At 47.4% G+C, this 17,357-nt stretch overlaps 1 protein-coding gene across 1 annotated transcript; it reads right to left on the reverse strand.

Moving 5' to 3' along the window:
• Positions 1–7,371: 7,371 nt before the first annotated feature.
• Positions 7,372–16,999, reverse strand: LOC137580175 (ice-structuring glycoprotein-like). Its single transcript, XM_068294095.1, has 7 exons — positions 16,640–16,999; positions 16,084–16,273; positions 15,466–15,980; positions 11,876–12,096; positions 11,289–11,811; positions 7,724–7,864; positions 7,372–7,638 (listed from the first exon to the last, which is right to left on the reverse strand). The coding sequence occupies exons 1-7, from the start codon at positions 16,997–16,999 to the stop codon at positions 7,372–7,374; spliced, it is 2,217 nt and encodes a 738-aa protein (XP_068150196.1).
• Positions 17,000–17,357: the final 358 nt, after the last annotated feature.

The raw sequence follows: 17,357 nt of genomic DNA on the forward strand, positions 1-17,357 counted from the left end.
TACCGCGGTCACTGATAATTCGTCGGGTTCTGCTGTAATTCGCGAAATACTGAGATTTTAACGTCTAACATACTTCACGCGAATTAGTAGTGGCTGCAGGGTACAGCTTCACAAATTTAGTGAAAGCGTCAATGACAACTAGAAGATATTTTTTCTTAGAGCGTATGGACGGAAGGTGACCTAGATGATCAATATGAATAGTATCAAACGGCAGGGGCACTTTCGGAATACTGTGTAGCGTGATGCGGTTGTCTTGAGCGGAAGCGGAATAATAAATACACCTGAGGCAGTTTTTAATATAATTGTTGACGTAAGACTTCATACACGGAAACCAGTAGTACTTCTTGATTTGTGCACAACACTTCTCAGCGGCCAAATGGCCAAGCTTTTCATGCACTATTCGTATGACATGATTTATCATTTCGGAAGGGACATAAAGTTGGGGAACACTCTTCGGGGACAGATGCTATTTCATGTTTTTCTATATCATCTCGGAGTTTAACAATATCGGGGTCACGGTTATGGGTTAACTGCAGTTGGAAGTCAAGGTTTATATCGTCAACGTATGCGGCGGTTTCTATTCTACTTAAAGAATCGGCATGGGGCATGCTAACCCCCGAGCGGTGTACAATTGTGTAGTTGTAATTTTCTAACAGCAGGGCCCAGCGATCAATTTTCGCGGAATGCCCACCATCATAACTGTGTAGTTTCGATTCGGCAGCGGAGGCTAACTTAGAGAAGTAGAACACTGGGTGCAATTTACCGTCGGTTTGTTTCTGGAGGAGCACTGCTCCGAAACCAGTTAAGCTAGCGTCACAGTGTAACTCCGTTTCAGACTTCGTGTTATAGATAGATAACACGGGTGATTCCATCAGTTTCGACTTCAGAGTTCGGAAGGATTCGAGGCATTCCTCGGAGAAGACGTAAGGGGTATATTTTCTTAACAATCGGGACATCAGATACGCAGTCTTGGCGAAACCAAGTACAAGCCGGCGGAAGTATGAGAATAAACCTAAGCAGCGCTCTAATTCCTTGCTATTCCTTGGTATGGGCAAGTCTCCTATCGCCTGAAGATGAGCTGGATTAGGCGTGATACCGCCAGAATTGGCCAAGTAGCCCAAGTACTCCAATTCCCTATACGCAAAACGGCATTTGGTAAGCTTTAGGCATAGCCCGTTCACCCTTTACGTATTCAGTATTTCCGTCAGTATTTCGAGATGGGTTTCAAAGTCATGCGATGCTTCTAGTATATCGTCCATATATATCACCAGTTGACCTTGGTTTATGAATTTCTTAAGGACAGAATAAACGAATCTAGCGAACACGGAAGGGCCATTACAAAGTCCGAAGGGCATGCGTACATATTCAAACTGACCGTCAGGGGTTACGAAGGCAGTATATTTGATTGAGTCCAAGACGGTGAAGAACGATCTACCACCCAGGTGTTCGATACAATCATCTAACAGAGGAATCGGAAAATGATCTCGAACCGTAATTTTGTTCAACTGCCGATAATCTACACACTTTCTCATGGTTTTGTCTTTTTTACGTACAGGGACAATCGCGGCAGCGCAAGGCGAACTACTGTGGCGAATAATGCCAGCTTTCAAGAGATCGTCACAGATCTCACGCACCTCGATGCGTTCGTGGTGTGACAGACGGCGGGGACGGCAGAAAATCGGAGTTTGGGTAGTCAGTTCTATTTTCATCTCATAGTTCACGGGCTCAACTAACTCAGGGGCAACCTGTACATATGCAGTGGAAATAATAGACCTTAAGTGTGCGGCTTGCTCTTCCCGTAAAGTGGGCTCTATATCAAACTCTAAATCATTGACAGCAGGGACCTCAATAGCATTTATAGCCAGAAGTGCATCATCCAGTTTTTCCGGAGGTACAGAAGTTTTCGGAAGGGGAGAATCAGACAACAATTCGGCAGATACAATCTCATTCCTATCATACGGCAGTATCACTATCTCTTTCCTAAATATGTCAAAGGACTTCAGAACATCAGTGAGTTTCATATTTCTACATTCAGTCGGTTTATTCATAAGTAACATAGATTCTTTTTCATATTTCATTTCTTTCAGTTTATAAAGTCTAATATTAATTTTATACAGGAGATATCTGCCCATAATCATCGGCAGTTCGGTTGCTTTGTTCGGCAAAACTTTAAACGTATGTATGGTCTCCGCACTGCGGAGGTGAACACTACACTGGACTTGGCCTAAAGACCAAAGTTGGCTATTTCCTAAACCACATCAGTTCGATCTACTTGGACTTAGACGGCAGTTGGGGGGGGACTTCAGATTCACGGATAAAACTCTTCGGACTGCCCGAGTCGAGAAGGGAAAACATATTTATAAATTTCCTATCGTGCACTTCATCACAAACAAAAGCAACACTCACCAGTTGTAGATGTTTTAATCTATCTCCCACATCATCAGGAGCGGCGGCGGCAGTTTCCATCCGAGACAGGCAGTTCTTATAGATGTGGCCCACTATGCCACACTTGAAGCAGGAGTTCGGCGGTCTGATCGGCTTCGGGCATTGGCTTTTATAATGCACCCATCCCGAGCAGTTGAAACATCTGGTCTCACTTATAGCAGTGCCTGAGGATTTGTTACCAGGCGACGAGGCAGTTGTTGTTGGCTGCACCTTCACACTGAAACTTTGCTTGGAGGCAGCCGCCTGCATACGGAAGCGCTCGTAGCGTTCCAGTAGGGGCTTCAGTTCGGCCACCGTGCGAGCTGAGTACAGCATGCCGACTCGAGTAGAATTGTCCCGCAGTCCATCGATAATCATGTCGACCAACTCGTTCTCCGGAATCGGAGCATTCATGGCAATCTCCTTCATCTCGACTGCGAATCTCAAACATCCTTCGCCTGCCTTTATGCGCCGGCTCCGCAGAGCGTTGTACACTTCTTCCACACTGCGCGAGCGTCCAAACTCTCGGAGGAGGATTGTTTAAGTTCTTCATAGCTCTGCACCGATACCATGCGGTGGGTACAGCAGTGGATGCGGCGGGTACAGCAGTGGATACGGCGACGGGTACAGCAGTGGATGCGGCGGGTGCAGCGGCGGCGGGTGCAGCAGTGGATGCGGCGGCAGCAATGGCAACCTGCTCCGCAGCGGCAGGTACCGTAGTGGACATGGCAGTGGAGTCAGTACCAGCAGCGGGCGTGAAGGCGGCCACCTTGGATGTGGAGCGTGTGGCCTGCCTTGTACCGAAATATGTGTCCTTTCGGGTAGTCATCCCACTTCTGAGTTGTAAATTTATTTTCTGAAAAATATAATTATAAGTCACGATGGCAAAAGATTTATTTTGAGCTGCGCAGCTAGTGCGCCTGTCTCGTTGTATCGTTGCCCCAAGAAGAAAGAGGAACTCTCTAGTGTGGCCTTAGGCCGCATACCGATATACTGACATCTTACAACTCGGCCGTCCTGACAAGGAATCGACCTCGATTGCTTACAAAAGGGGTAAATAATAACATTAAGTGGCTAGTGTCGCCTTTGTTTGGATATCTGAAGTGCAATCTTGATCAGGGGCTGCCCATGGCTTTAATTTGTAGGCTTCTAGTACCCCGTCATACGGCAGTTGGGTGATCTGGAAGCCCTCCACATCCCGGATTACATATCGGTCATTCGGAAGTTTTTTGTGAACAACGTATGGGCCACGACACCGTCTGATAAGTTTTTTGTTTGTACCTGCCGAAGTATCTACATTCTTAATAACTACGAAATCCCCTTCCTCAAAACTAACGGCAGGGGGTGATGCTTTGCATAATATTCAGCAGTATATTCTTAAGACTCGACAATGTTACGGAAGGCCAAGCTCCGGACGTCTACCTCTGAGGCATCGACTTCCGCCGTCCTCTCACTTAACCGTTCGGTTAGTTCATCTACTACAACGCCTCGTTGTTCCACCCCGAATAGGAGTACGGAAGCGGCAAATTTCGTTGTGGAATGGACGGAGTTATTCAATGCAAACTCTATGTTCGGCAGTTGTTAGACCCAATCCGCGTGGTCCACAGGTTCCGTCAATTTACCTAGCATAGGGCCCAAGACACGGTTAACCCGCTCGACTTGGCCGTTGGCCCGGGGTGAGGCAGTGGCATTCTGCTCATGAATTATATTGTTGGCCCTTAGAAATTTTGCGAACTCGGAAGAAGTAAAGCAGGTACCGCGGTCACTGATAATTCGTCGGGTTCTGCTGTAATTCGCGAAATACTGAGATTTTAACGTCTGACATACTTCACGCGAATTAGTAGTGGCTGCAGGGTACAGCTTCACAAATTTAGTGAAAGCGTCAATGACAACTAGAAGATATTTTTTCTTAGAGCGTATGGACGGAAGGGGACCTAGATGATCAATATGATTGGTATCAAACGGCAGGGGCACTTTCGGAATACTGTGTAGCGTGATGCGGTTGTCTTAAGCGGAAGCGGAATAATAAATACACTTGATGCAGTTTTTAATATAATTGTTGACGTTAGACTTCATACACGGAAACCAGTAGTACTTCTTGATTTGTGCACAACACTTCTCAGCGGCCATATGGCCAAGCTTTTCATGCACTATTCGTATGACATGATTTATCATTTCGGAAGGGACATAAAGTTGGGGAACACTCGTCGGGGACAGATGCTATTTCATGTTTTTCTAAATCATCTCGGAGTTTAGCAATATCGGGGTCACGGTTATGGGTTAACTGCAGTTGGAAGTCAAGGTTTATAACGTCAACGTATGCGGCGGTTTCTATTCTACTTAAAGCATCGGCATGGGGCATGCTAACCCCCGAACGGTGTACAATTGTGTAGTTGTAATTTTCTAACAGCAGGGCCCAGCGATCAATTTTCGCGGAATGCCCACCATCATAACTGTGTAGTTTCGATTCGGCAGCGGAGGCTAACTTAGAGAAGTAGAACACTGGGTGCAATTTACCGTCGGTTTGTTTCTGGAGGAGCACTGCTCCGAAACCAGTTAAGCTAGCGTCACAGTGTAACTCCGTTTCAGACTTCGTGTTATAGATAGATAACACGGGTGATTCCATCAGTTTCGACTTCAGAGTTCGGAAGGATTCGAGGCATTCCTCGGAGAAGACGTAAGGGGTATTTTTTCTTAACAATCGGGACATCAGATACGCAGTCTTGGCGAAACCAAGTACAAGCCGGCGGAAGTATGAGAATAAACCTAAGCAGCGCTCTAATTCCTTGCTATTCCTTGGTATGGGCCAGTCTCCTATCGCCTGAAGATGAGCTGGTTTAGGCGTGATACCGCCAGAATTGTCCAAGTAGCCCAAGTACTCCAATTCCCTATACGCAAAACGGCATTTGGTAAGCTTTAGGCATAGCCCGTTCACCCTTAACGTATTCAGTATTTCCGTCAGTATTTCGAGATGGGTTTCAAAGTCATGCGATGCTACTAGTATATCGTCCATATATATCACCAGTTGACCTTGGTTTATGAATTTCTTAAGGACAGAATAAACGAATCTAGCGAACACGGAAGGGCCATTACAAAGTCCGAAGGGCATGCGTACATATTCAAACTGACCGTCAGGGGTTACGAAGGCAGTATATTTGATTGAGTCCAAGACGGTGAAGAACGATCTACCACCCAGGTGTTCGATACAATCATCTAACAGAGGAATCGGAAAATTATCTCGAACCGTAATTTTGTTCAACTGCCGATAATCTACACACTTTCTCATGGTATTGTCTTTTTTACGTACAGGGACAATCGCGGCAGCGCAAGGCGAACTACTGTGGCGGATAATGCCAGCTTTCAAGAGATCGTCACAGATCTCACGCACCTCGATGCGTTCATGGTGTGACAGACGGCGGGGACGGCAGAAAATCGGAGTTTGGGTAGTCAGTTCAATTTTCATCTCATAGTTCACGGGCTCAACTAACTCAGGGGCAACCTGTACATATCCAGTGGAAATAATAGACCTTAAGTGTGCGGCTTGCTCTTCCCGTAAAGTGGGCTCTATATCAAACTCTAAATCATTGACAGCAGGGACCTCAATAGCATTTATAGCCAGAAGTGCATCATCCAGTGTTTCCGGAGGTACAGAAGTTTTCGGAAGGGGAGAATCAGACAACAATTCGGCAGATACAATCTCATTCCTATCATACGGCAGTATCACTATCTCTTTCCTAAATATGTCAAAGGACTTCAGAACATCAGTGAGTTTCATATTTCTACATTCAGTCGGTTTATTCATAAGTAACATAGATTCTTTTTCATATTTCATTTCTTTCAGTTTATAAAGTCTAATATTAATTTTATACAGGAGATCTCTGCCCATAATCATCGGCAGTTCGGTTGCTTTGTTCGGCAAAACTTCAAACGTATGTATGGTCTCCGCACTGCGGAGGTGAACACTACACTGGACTTGGCCTAAAGACCACAGTTGCCTATTTCCTAAACCACATCAGTTCAATCTACTTGGACTTAGACGGCAGTTGGGGGGGGACTTCAGATTCACGGATAAACCTCTTCGGACTGCCCAAGTCGAGAAGGGAAAACATATTTATAAATTTCCTATCGTGCACTTCATCACAAACAAAAGCAACACTCACCAGTTGTAGATGTTTTAATCTATCTCCCACATCATCAGGAGCGGCGGCGGCAGTGGTGGCGGCAGTAGTGGCGGCAGTGGTGGCGGTGGCAGTTTCCATCCGAGACGGGCAGTTCTTATAGATGTGGCCCACTATGCCACACTTAAAGCAGGAGTTCGGCGGTCTGATCGGCTTCGGGCATTGGCTTTTATAATGCACCCATCCCGAGCAGTTGAAACATCTGGTCTCACTTATAACAGTGCCTGAGGATTTGTTACCAGGCGACGAGGCAGTTGTTGTTGGCTGCACCTTCACACTGAAACTTTGCTTGGAGGCAGCCGCCTGCATACGGAAGCGCTCGTAGCGTTCCAGTAGGGGCTTCAGTTCGGCCACCGTGCGAGCTGAGTACAGCATGCCGACTCGAGTAGAATTGTCCCGCAGTCCATCGATAATCATGTCGACCAACTCGTTCTCCGGAATCGGAGCATTCATGGCAATCTCCTTCATCTCGACTGCGAATCTCAAACATCCTTCGCCTGCCTTTATGCGCCGGCTCCGCAGAGCGTTGTACACTTCTTCCACACTGCGCGAGCGTCCACACTCTCGGAGGAGGATTGTTTAAGTTCTTCATAGCTGTGCACCGATACCGTGCGCAGCAATACCGCCGCCGTCCCTTCCAGCATGCAATCAAACGTAGGCGATCATTCAACTGCAGGATTTCAAACGCGTCCTCCAGATCGTTCAACCATTTTTTTTACATCGTATGCAGTATCCGCTGAGAATCGGGCCACCATGCTCTCGATCACACTCAAGTCACTGACTTGCTGTCTTGCTGCAGCTTGAGGATCTGCTGTTGCAACTGTAGCAACTCATGTTGTTTCCGTAGCGTCGTCAGTTGCTCGTCCAGACTGGGGTAGGCGGACGCAGCCGGTGTGATAGAGGCGGGCACAGCAGCTAGTAAGGCGGCAGCGGGTAGAGCATTGGATGCGGCGGTAGCGGGTGCAGCGGCGGCGGGTACAGGATGATGCGGCGGGTACAGCAGTGGATGCGACGGGTACAGCAGTGGCTGCGGCGGCTACGTGTACCGCAGCGGCCGGCACTGCAGTGGGTACGACATCAGCGGCGGGCGCAATGGCAACCGGCACCGCAGTGGCAGGCACCGTAGTGGACATGGCAGTGGAGTCAGTACCAGCAGCGGGCGTGGAGGCGGCCACCTTGGATGTGGAGCGTGTGGCCTGCCTTGTACCGAAATATGTGTCCTTTCGGGTAGTCATCCCACTTCTGAGTTGTAAATTTATTTTCTGAAAAATGTAATTATAAATCACTATGGCAAAAGATTTATTTTGAGCTGCGCAGCTAGTGCGCCTGTCTCGTTGTATCGTTGCCGCAAGAAGAAAGAGGAACTCTCTAGTGTGGCCTTAGGCCGCATACCGATATTTTCCATATGCAACTTAATACTAACAATCGATACTTAAAATACTAACTTACTACTAACAATCGATGCTTAAAATACTAACTTCGATATATGTGTGAACATTTAACAGAATTCATAAATAACTGACATCTTACAACTCGGCCGTCCTGACAAGGAATCGACCTCGATTGCTTACAAAAGGGGTAAATAATAACATTAAGTGGATAGTGTCGCCTTTGTTTGGATATCTGAAATGCAATCTTGATCAGGGGCTGCCCATGGCTTTAATTTGGAGGCTTCTAGTACCCCGTCATACGGCAGTTGGGTGATCTGGAAGCCCTCCACATCCCGGACTACATATCGTTCATTCGGAAGTTTTTTGTGAACAACGTATGGGCCACGACACCGTCTGATAAGTTTTTTGTTTGTACCTGCCGAAGTATCTACATTCTTAATAACTACGAAATCCCCTTCCTCAAAACTAACGGCAGGGGGGTGATGCTTTGCATAATATTCAGCAGTATATTCTTAAGACTTGACAATGTTACGGAAGGCCAAGCTCCGGACGTCTACCTCTGAGGCATCGACTTCCGCCGTCCTCTCACCCAACCGTTCGGTTAGTTCATCTACTACAACACCTCGTTGTTCCACCCCGAATAGGAGTACGGAAGCGGCAAATTTCGTTGTGGAATGGACGGAGTTATTCAATGCAAACTCTATGTTCGGCAGTTGTTAGACCCAATCCGCGTGGTCCACAGGTTCCGTCAATTTACCTAGCATAGGGCCCAAGACACGGTTAACCCGCTCGACTTGGCCGTTGGCCCGGGGTGAGGCAGTGGCATTCTGCACATGAATTATATTGTTGGCCCTTAGAAATTCTGCGAACTCGGAAGAAGTAAAGCAGGTACCGCGGTCACTGATAATTCGTCGGGTTCTGCTGTAATTCGCGAAATACTGAGATTTTAACGTCTAACATACTTCACGCGAATTAGTAGTGGCTGCAGGGTACAGCTTCACAAATTTAGTGAAAGCGTCAATGACAACTAGAAGATATTTTTTCTTAGAGCGTATGGACGGAAGGTGACCTAGATGATCAATATGAATAGTATCAAACGGCAGGGGCACTTTCGGAATACTGTGTAGCGTGATGCGGTTGTCTTGAGCGGAAGCGGAATAATAAATACACCTGAGGCAGTTTTTAATATAATTGTTGACGTAAGACTTCATACACGGAAACCAGTAGTACTTCTTGATTTGTGCACAACACTTCTCAGCGGCCAAATGGCCAAGCTTTTCATGCACTATTCGTATGACATGATTTATCATTTCGGAAGGGACATAAAGTTGGGGAACACTCGTCGGGGACAGATGCTATTTCATGTTTTTCTATATCATCTCGGAGTTTAACAATATCGGGGTCACGGTTATGGGTTAACTGCAGTTGGAAGTCAAGGTTTATATCGTCAACGTATGCGGCGGTTTCTATTCTACTTAAAGAATCGGCATGGGGCATGCTAACCCCCGAGCGGTGTACAATTGTGTAGTTGTAATTTTCTAACAGCAGGGCCCAGCGATCAATTTTCGCGGAATGCCCACCATCATAACTGTGTAGTTTCGATTCGGCAGCGGAGGCTAACTTAGAGAAGTAGAACACTGGGTGCAATTTACCGTCGGTTTGTTTCTGGAGGAGCACTGCTCCGAAACCAGTTAAGCTAGCGTCACAGTGTAACTCCGTTTCAGACTTCGTGTTATAGATAGATAACACGGGTGATTCCATCAGTTTCGACTTCAGAGTTCGGAAGGATTCGAGGCATTCCTCGGAGAAGACGTAAGGGGTATATTTTCTTAACAATCGGGACATCAGATACGCAGTCTTGGCGAAACCAAGTACAAGCCGGCGGAAGTATGAGAATAAACCTAAGCAGCGCTCTAATTCCTTGCTATTCCTTGGTATGGGCAAGTCTCCTATCGCCTGAAGATGAGCTGGATTAGGCGTGATACCGCCAGAATTGGCCAAGTAGCCCAAGTACTCCAATTCCCTATACGCAAAACGGCATTTGGTAAGCTTTAGGCATAGCCCGTTCACCCTTTACGTATTCAGTATTTCCGTCAGTATTTCGAGATGGGTTTCAAAGTCATGCGATGCTTCTAGTATATCGTCCATATATATCACCAGTTGACCTTGGTTTATGAATTTCTTAAGGACAGAATAAACGAATCTAGCGAACACGGAAGGGCCATTACAAAGTCCGAAGGGCATGCGTACATATTCAAACTGACCGTCAGGGGTTACGAAGGCAGTATATTTGATTGAGTCCAAGACGGTGAAGAACGATCTACCACCCAGGTGTTCGATACAATCATCTAACAGAGGAATCGGAAAATGATCTCGAACCGTAATTTTGTTCAACTGCCGATAATCTACACACTTTCTCATGGTTTTGTCTTTTTTACGTACAGGGACAATCGCGGCAGCGCAAGGCGAACTACTGTGGCGAATAATGCCAGCTTTCAAGAGATCGTCACAGATCTCACGCACCTCGATGCGTTCGTGGTGTGACAGACGGCGGGGACGGCAGAAAATCGGAGTTTGGGTAGTCAGTTCTATTTTCATCTCATAGTTCACGGGCTCAACTAACTCAGGGGCAACCTGTACATATGCAGTGGAAATAATAGACCTTAAGTGTGCGGCTTGCTCTTCCCGTAAAGTGGGCTCTATATCAAACTCTAAATCATTGACAGCAGGGACCTCAATAGCATTTATAGCCAGAAGTGCATCATCCAGTTTTTCCGGAGGTACAGAAGTTTTCGGAAGGGGAGAATCAGACAACAATTCGGCAGATACAATCTCATTCCTATCATACGGCAGTATCACTATCTCTTTCCTAAATATGTCAAAGGACTTCAGAACATCAGTGAGTTTCATATTTCTACATTCAGTCGGTTTATTCATAAGTAACATAGATTCTTTTTCATATTTCATTTCTTTCAGTTTATAAAGTCTAATATTAATTTTATACAGGAGATATCTGCCCATAATCATCGGCAGTTCGGTTGCTTTGTTCGGCAAAACTTTAAACGTATGTATGGTCTCCGCACTGCGGAGGTGAACACTACACTGGACTTGGCCTAAAGACCAAAGTTGGCTATTTCCTAAACCACATCAGTTCGATCTACTTGGACTTAGACGGCAGTTGGGGGGGGACTTCAGATTCACGGATAAAACTCTTCGGACTGCCCGAGTCGAGAAGGGAAAACATATTTATAAATTTCCTATCGTGCACTTCATCACAAACAAAAGCAACACTCACCAGTTGTAGATGTTTTAATCTATCTCCCACATCATCAGGAGCGGCGGCGGCAGTTTCCATCCGAGACAGGCAGTTCTTATAGATGTGGCCCACTATGCCACACTTGAAGCAGGAGTTCGGCGGTCTGATCGGCTTCGGGCATTGGCTTTTATAATGCACCCATCCCGAGCAGTTGAAACATCTGGTCTCACTTATAGCAGTGCCTGAGGATTTGTTACCAGGCGACGAGGCAGTTGTTGTTGGCTGCACCTTCACACTGAAACTTTGCTTGGAGGCAGCCGCCTGCATACGGAAGCGCTCGTAGCGTTCCAGTAGGGGCTTCAGTTCGGCCACCGTGCGAGCTGAGTACAGCATGCCGACTCGAGTAGAATTGTCCCGCAGTCCATCGATAATCATGTCGACCAACTCGTTCTCCGGAATCGGAGCATTCATGGCAATCTCCTTCATCTCGACTGCGAATCTCAAACATCCTTCGCCTGCCTTTATGCGCCGGCTCCGCAGAGCGTTGTACACTTCTTCCACACTGCGCGAGCGTCCAAACTCTCGGAGGAGGATTGTTTAAGTTCTTCATAGCTCTGCACCGATACCATGCGGTGGGTACAGCAGTGGATGCGGCGGGTACAGCAGTGGATACGGCGACGGGTACAGCAGTGGATGCGGCGGGTGCAGCGGCGGCGGGTGCAGCAGTGGATGCGGCGGCAGCAATGGCAACCTGCTCCGCAGCGGCAGGTACCGTAGTGGACATGGCAGTGGAGTCAGTACCAGCAGCGGGCGTGAAGGCGGCCACCTTGGATGTGGAGCGTGTGGCCTGCCTTGTACCGAAATATGTGTCCTTTCGGGTAGTCATCCCACTTCTGAGTTGTAAATTTATTTTCTGAAAAATATAATTATAAGTCACGATGGCAAAAGATTTATTTTGAGCTGCGCAGCTAGTGCGCCTGTCTCGTTGTATCGTTGCCCCAAGAAGAAAGAGGAACTCTCTAGTGTGGCCTTAGGCCGCATACCGATATACTGACATCTTACAACTCGGCCGTCCTGACAAGGAATCGACCTCGATTGCTTACAAAAGGGGTAAATAATAACATTAAGTGGCTAGTGTCGCCTTTGTTTGGATATCTGAAGTGCAATCTTGATCAGGGGCTGCCCATGGCTTTAATTTGTAGGCTTCTAGTACCCCGTCATACGGCAGTTGGGTGATCTGGAAGCCCTCCACATCCCGGATTACATATCGGTCATTCGGAAGTTTTTTGTGAACAACGTATGGGCCACGACACCGTCTGATAAGTTTTTTGTTTGTACCTGCCGAAGTATCTACATTCTTAATAACTACGAAATCCCCTTCCTCAAAACTAACGGCAGGGGGTGATGCTTTGCATAATATTCAGCAGTATATTCTTAAGACTCGACAATGTTACGGAAGGCCAAGCTCCGGACGTCTACCTCTGAGGCATCGACTTCCGCCGTCCTCTCACTTAACCGTTCGGTTAGTTCATCTACTACAACGCCTCGTTGTTCCACCCCGAATAGGAGTACGGAAGCGGCAAATTTCGTTGTGGAATGGACGGAGTTATTCAATGCAAACTCTATGTTCGGCAGTTGTTAGACCCAATCCGCGTGGTCCACAGGTTCCGTCAATTTACCTAGCATAGGGCCCAAGACACGGTTAACCCGCTCGACTTGGCCGTTGGCCCGGGGTGAGGCAGTGGCATTCTGCTCATGAATTATATTGTTGGCCCTTAGAAATTTTGCGAACTCGGAAGAAGTAAAGCAGGTACCGCGGTCACTGATAATTCGTCGGGTTCTGCTGTAATTCGCGAAATACTGAGATTTTAACGTCTGACATACTTCACGCGAATTAGTAGTGGCTGCAGGGTACAGCTTCACAAATTTAGTGAAAGCGTCAATGACAACTAGAAGATATTTTTTCTTAGAGCGTATGGACGGAAGGTGACCTAGATGATCAATATGAATAGTATCAAACGGCAGGGGCACTTTCGGAATACTGTGTAGCGTGATGCGGTTGTCTTGAGCGGAAGCGGAATAATAAATACACTTGAGGCAGTTTTTAATATAATTGTTGACGTAAGACTTCATACACGGAAACCAGTAGTACTTCTTGATTTGTGCACAACACTTCTCAGCGGCCAAATGGCCAAGCTTTTCATGCACTATTCGTATGACATGATTTATCATTTCGGAAGGGACATAAAGTTGGGGAACACTCGTCGGGGACAGATGCTATTTCATGTTTTTCTATATCATCTCGGAGTTTAACAATATCGGGGTCACGGTTATGGGTTAACTGCAGTTGGAAGTCAAGGTTTATATCGTCAACGTATGCGGCGGTTTCTATTCTACTTAAAGAATCGGCATGGGGCATGCTAACCCCCGAGCGGTGTACAATTGTGTAGTTGTAATTTTCTAACAGCAGGGCCCAGCGATCAATTTTCGCGGAATGCCCACCATCATAACTGTGTAGTTTCGATTCGGCAGCGGAGGCTAACTTAGAGAAGTAGAACACTGGGTGCAATTTACCGTCGGTTTGTTTCTGGAGGAGCACTGCTCCGAAACCAGTTAAGCTAGCGTCACAGTGTAACTCCGTTTCAGACTTCGTGTTATAGATAGATAACACGGGTGATTCCATCAGTTTCGACTTCAGAGTTCGGAAGGATTCGAGGCATTCCTCGGAGAAGACGTAAGGGGTATATTTTCTTAACAATCGGGACATCAGATACGAAGTCTTGGCGAAACCAAGTACAAGCCGGCGGAAGTATGAGAATAAACCTAAGCAGCGCTCTAATTCCTTGCTATTCCTTGGTATGGGCCAGTCTCCTATCGCCTGAAGATGAGCTGGTTTAGGCGTTATACCGCCAGAATTGTCCAAGTAGCCCAAGTACTCCAATTCCCTATACGCAAAACGGCATTTGGTAAGCTTTAGGCATAGCCCGTTCACCCTTAACGTATTCAGTATTTCCGTCAGTATTTCGAGATGGGTTTCAAAGTCATGCGATGCTACTAGTATATCGTCCATATATATCACCAGTTGACCTTGGTTTATGAATTTCTTAAGGACAGAATAAACGAATCTAGCGAACACGGAAGGGCCATTACAAAGTCCGAAGGGCATGCGTACATATTCAAACTGACCGTCAGGGGTTACGAAGGCAGTATATTTGATTGAGTCCAAGACGGTGAAGAACGATCTACCACCCAGGTGTTCGATACAATCATCTAACAGAGGAATCGGAAAATGATCTCGAACCGTAATTTTGTTCAACTGCCGATAATCTACACACTTTCTCATGGTATTGTTTTTTTTACGTACAGGGACAATCGCGGCAGCGCAAGGCGAACTACTGTGGCGAATAATGCCAGCTTTCAAGAGATCGTCACAGATCTCACGCACCTCGATGCGTTCGTGGTGTGACAGACGGCGGGGACGGCAGAAAATCGGAGTTTGGGTAGTCAGTTCTATTTTCATCTCATAGTTCACGGGCTCAACTAACTCAGGGGCAACCTGTACATATGCAGTGGAAATAATAGACCTTAAGTGTGCGGCTTGCTCTTCCCGTAAAGTGGGCTCTATATCAAACTCTAACTCATTGACAGCAGGGACCTCAATAGCATTTATAGCTAGAAGTGCATCATCCAGTGTTTCCGGAGGTACAGAAGTTTTCGGAAGGGGAGAATCAGACAACAATTCGGCAGATACAATCTCATTCCTATCATACGGCAGTATCACTATCTCTTTCCTTAATATGTCAAAGGACTTCAGAACATCAGTGAGTTTCATATTTCTACATTCAGTCGGTTTATTCATAAGTAACATAGATTCTTTTTCATATTTCATTTCTTTCAGTTTATAAAGTCTAATATTAATTTTATACAGGAGATCTCTGCCCATAATCATCGGCAGTTCGGTTGCTTTGTTCGGCAAAACTTCAAACGTATGTATGGTCTCCGCACTGCGGAGGTGAACACTACGCTGGACTTGGCCTAAAGACCAAAGTTGCCTATTTCCTAAACCACATCAGTTCAATCTACTTGGACTTAGACGGCAGTTGGGGGGGACTTCAGATTCACGGATAAAACTCTTCGGACTGCCCGAGTCAAGAAGGGAAAACATATTTATAAATTTCCTATCGTGCACTTCATCACAAACAAAAGCAACACTCACCAGTTGTAGATGTTTTAATCTATCTCCCACATCATCAGGAGCGGCGGCGGCAGTTTCCATCCGAGACAGGCAGTTCTTATAGATGTGGCCCACTATGCCACACTTGAAGCAGGAGTTCGGCGGTCTGATCGGCTTCGGGCATTGGCTTTTATAATGCACCCATCCCGAGCAGTTGTAACATCTGGTCTCACTTATAGCAGTGCCTGAGGATTTGTTACAAGGCGACGAGGCAGTTGTTGTTGGCTGCACCTTCACACTGAGACTTTGCTTGGAGGCAGCCGCCTGCATACGGAAGCGCTCGTAGCGTTCCAGTAGGGGCTTCAGTTCGGCCACCGTGCGAGCTGAGTACAGCATGCCGACTCGAGTAGAATTGTCCCGCAGTCCATCGATAATCATGTCGACCAACTCGTTCTCCGGAATCGGAGCATTCATGGCAATCTCCTTCATCTCGATTGCGAATCTCAAACATCCTTCGCCTGCCTTTATGCGCCGGCTCCGCAGAGCGTTGTACACTTCTTCCACATTGCGCGAGAGGAGGATTGTTTAAGTTCTTCATAGCTGTGCACCGATACCGTGCGCAGCAATACCGCCTCCGTCCCTTCCAGCATGCAATCAAACGTAGGCGATCATTCAACTGCAGGATTTCAAACGCGTCCTCCAGATCGTTCAACCATTTTTTTACACCGTATGCAGTATCCGCTGAGAATCGGGCCACCATGCTCTCGATCACACTCAAGTCACTGACTTGCTGCCTTGGTGCTTGGACTTCATCCATGTTCTGCTGCAGCTTGAGGATCTGCTGTTGCAACTGTAGCAACTCATGTTGTTTCCGTAGCGTCGTCAGTTGCTCGTCCAGACTGGGGTAGGCGGACGCAGCCGGTGTGATAGAGGCGGGCACAGCAGAGATGGGTGCGGCAACGGCGGGCACAGCAGCTAGTAAGCCGGCAGCGGGTACAGCAGTGGATGCGGCGGGTACAGCAGTGGATACGGCGACGGGTACAGCAGTGGATGCGGCGGGTGCAGCAGTGGATGCGGCGGCAGCGGGTGCAGCAGTGGATGCGGCGGCAGCGGGTGCAGCGGCGGCGGGTACAGCAGTGGATGCGGCGGGTGCGGCAGTGGATGCGGCGGCAGCGGGTGCAGCGGCGGCGGGTATAGCAGTGGATGCGGCGGGTACAGCAGCGGCGGCAGCGGGTACAGCAGTGGCTGCGGCGGCCACGTGTACCGCAGCGGCGGCAGCGGGTACCGCGGTGGTTGGCACGGCGCCCACGTGTACCGCAGCGGCCGGCACTGCAGTGGGTACGACATCAGCGGAGGGCGCAATGGCAACCGGCACCGCAGCGGCAGGTACCGTAGTGGACATGGCAGTGGAGTCCGTAGCAGCAGCGGGCACAATGGCAACCGGCACCGCAGCGGCAGGCACCGTAGTGGACATGGCAGTGGAGTCAGTACCAGCAGCGGGCGTGGAGGCGGCCACCTTGGATGTGGAGCGTGTGGCCTGCCTTGTACCGAAATATGTGTCCTTTCGGGTAGTCATCCCACTTCTGAGTTGTAAATTTATTTTCTGAAAAATATAATTATAAGTCACGATGGCAAAAGATTTATTTTGAGCTGCGCAGCTAGTGCGCCTGTCTCGTTGTATCGTTGCCGCAAGAAGAAAGAGGAACTCTCTAGTGTGGCCTTAGGCCGCATACCGATATATTCCATATGCTACTTAATACTAACAATCGATACTTAAAATACTAACTTACTACTAACAATCGATGCTTAAAATACTAACTTCGATGTATGTGTGAACATTTAACAGAATTCATAAATAACTGACATCTTACAACTCGGCCGTCCTGACAGGGAATCGACCTCGATTGCTTACAAAAGGGGTAAATAATAACATT

Source organism: Drosophila tropicalis, unplaced genomic scaffold (assembly GCF_018151085.1).
Source record: "Drosophila tropicalis isolate 14030-0801.00 unplaced genomic scaffold, ASM1815108v1 contig_829, whole genome shotgun sequence".
NCBI classification, from domain to species: Eukaryota; Metazoa; Arthropoda; class Insecta; order Diptera; family Drosophilidae; genus Drosophila; species Drosophila tropicalis.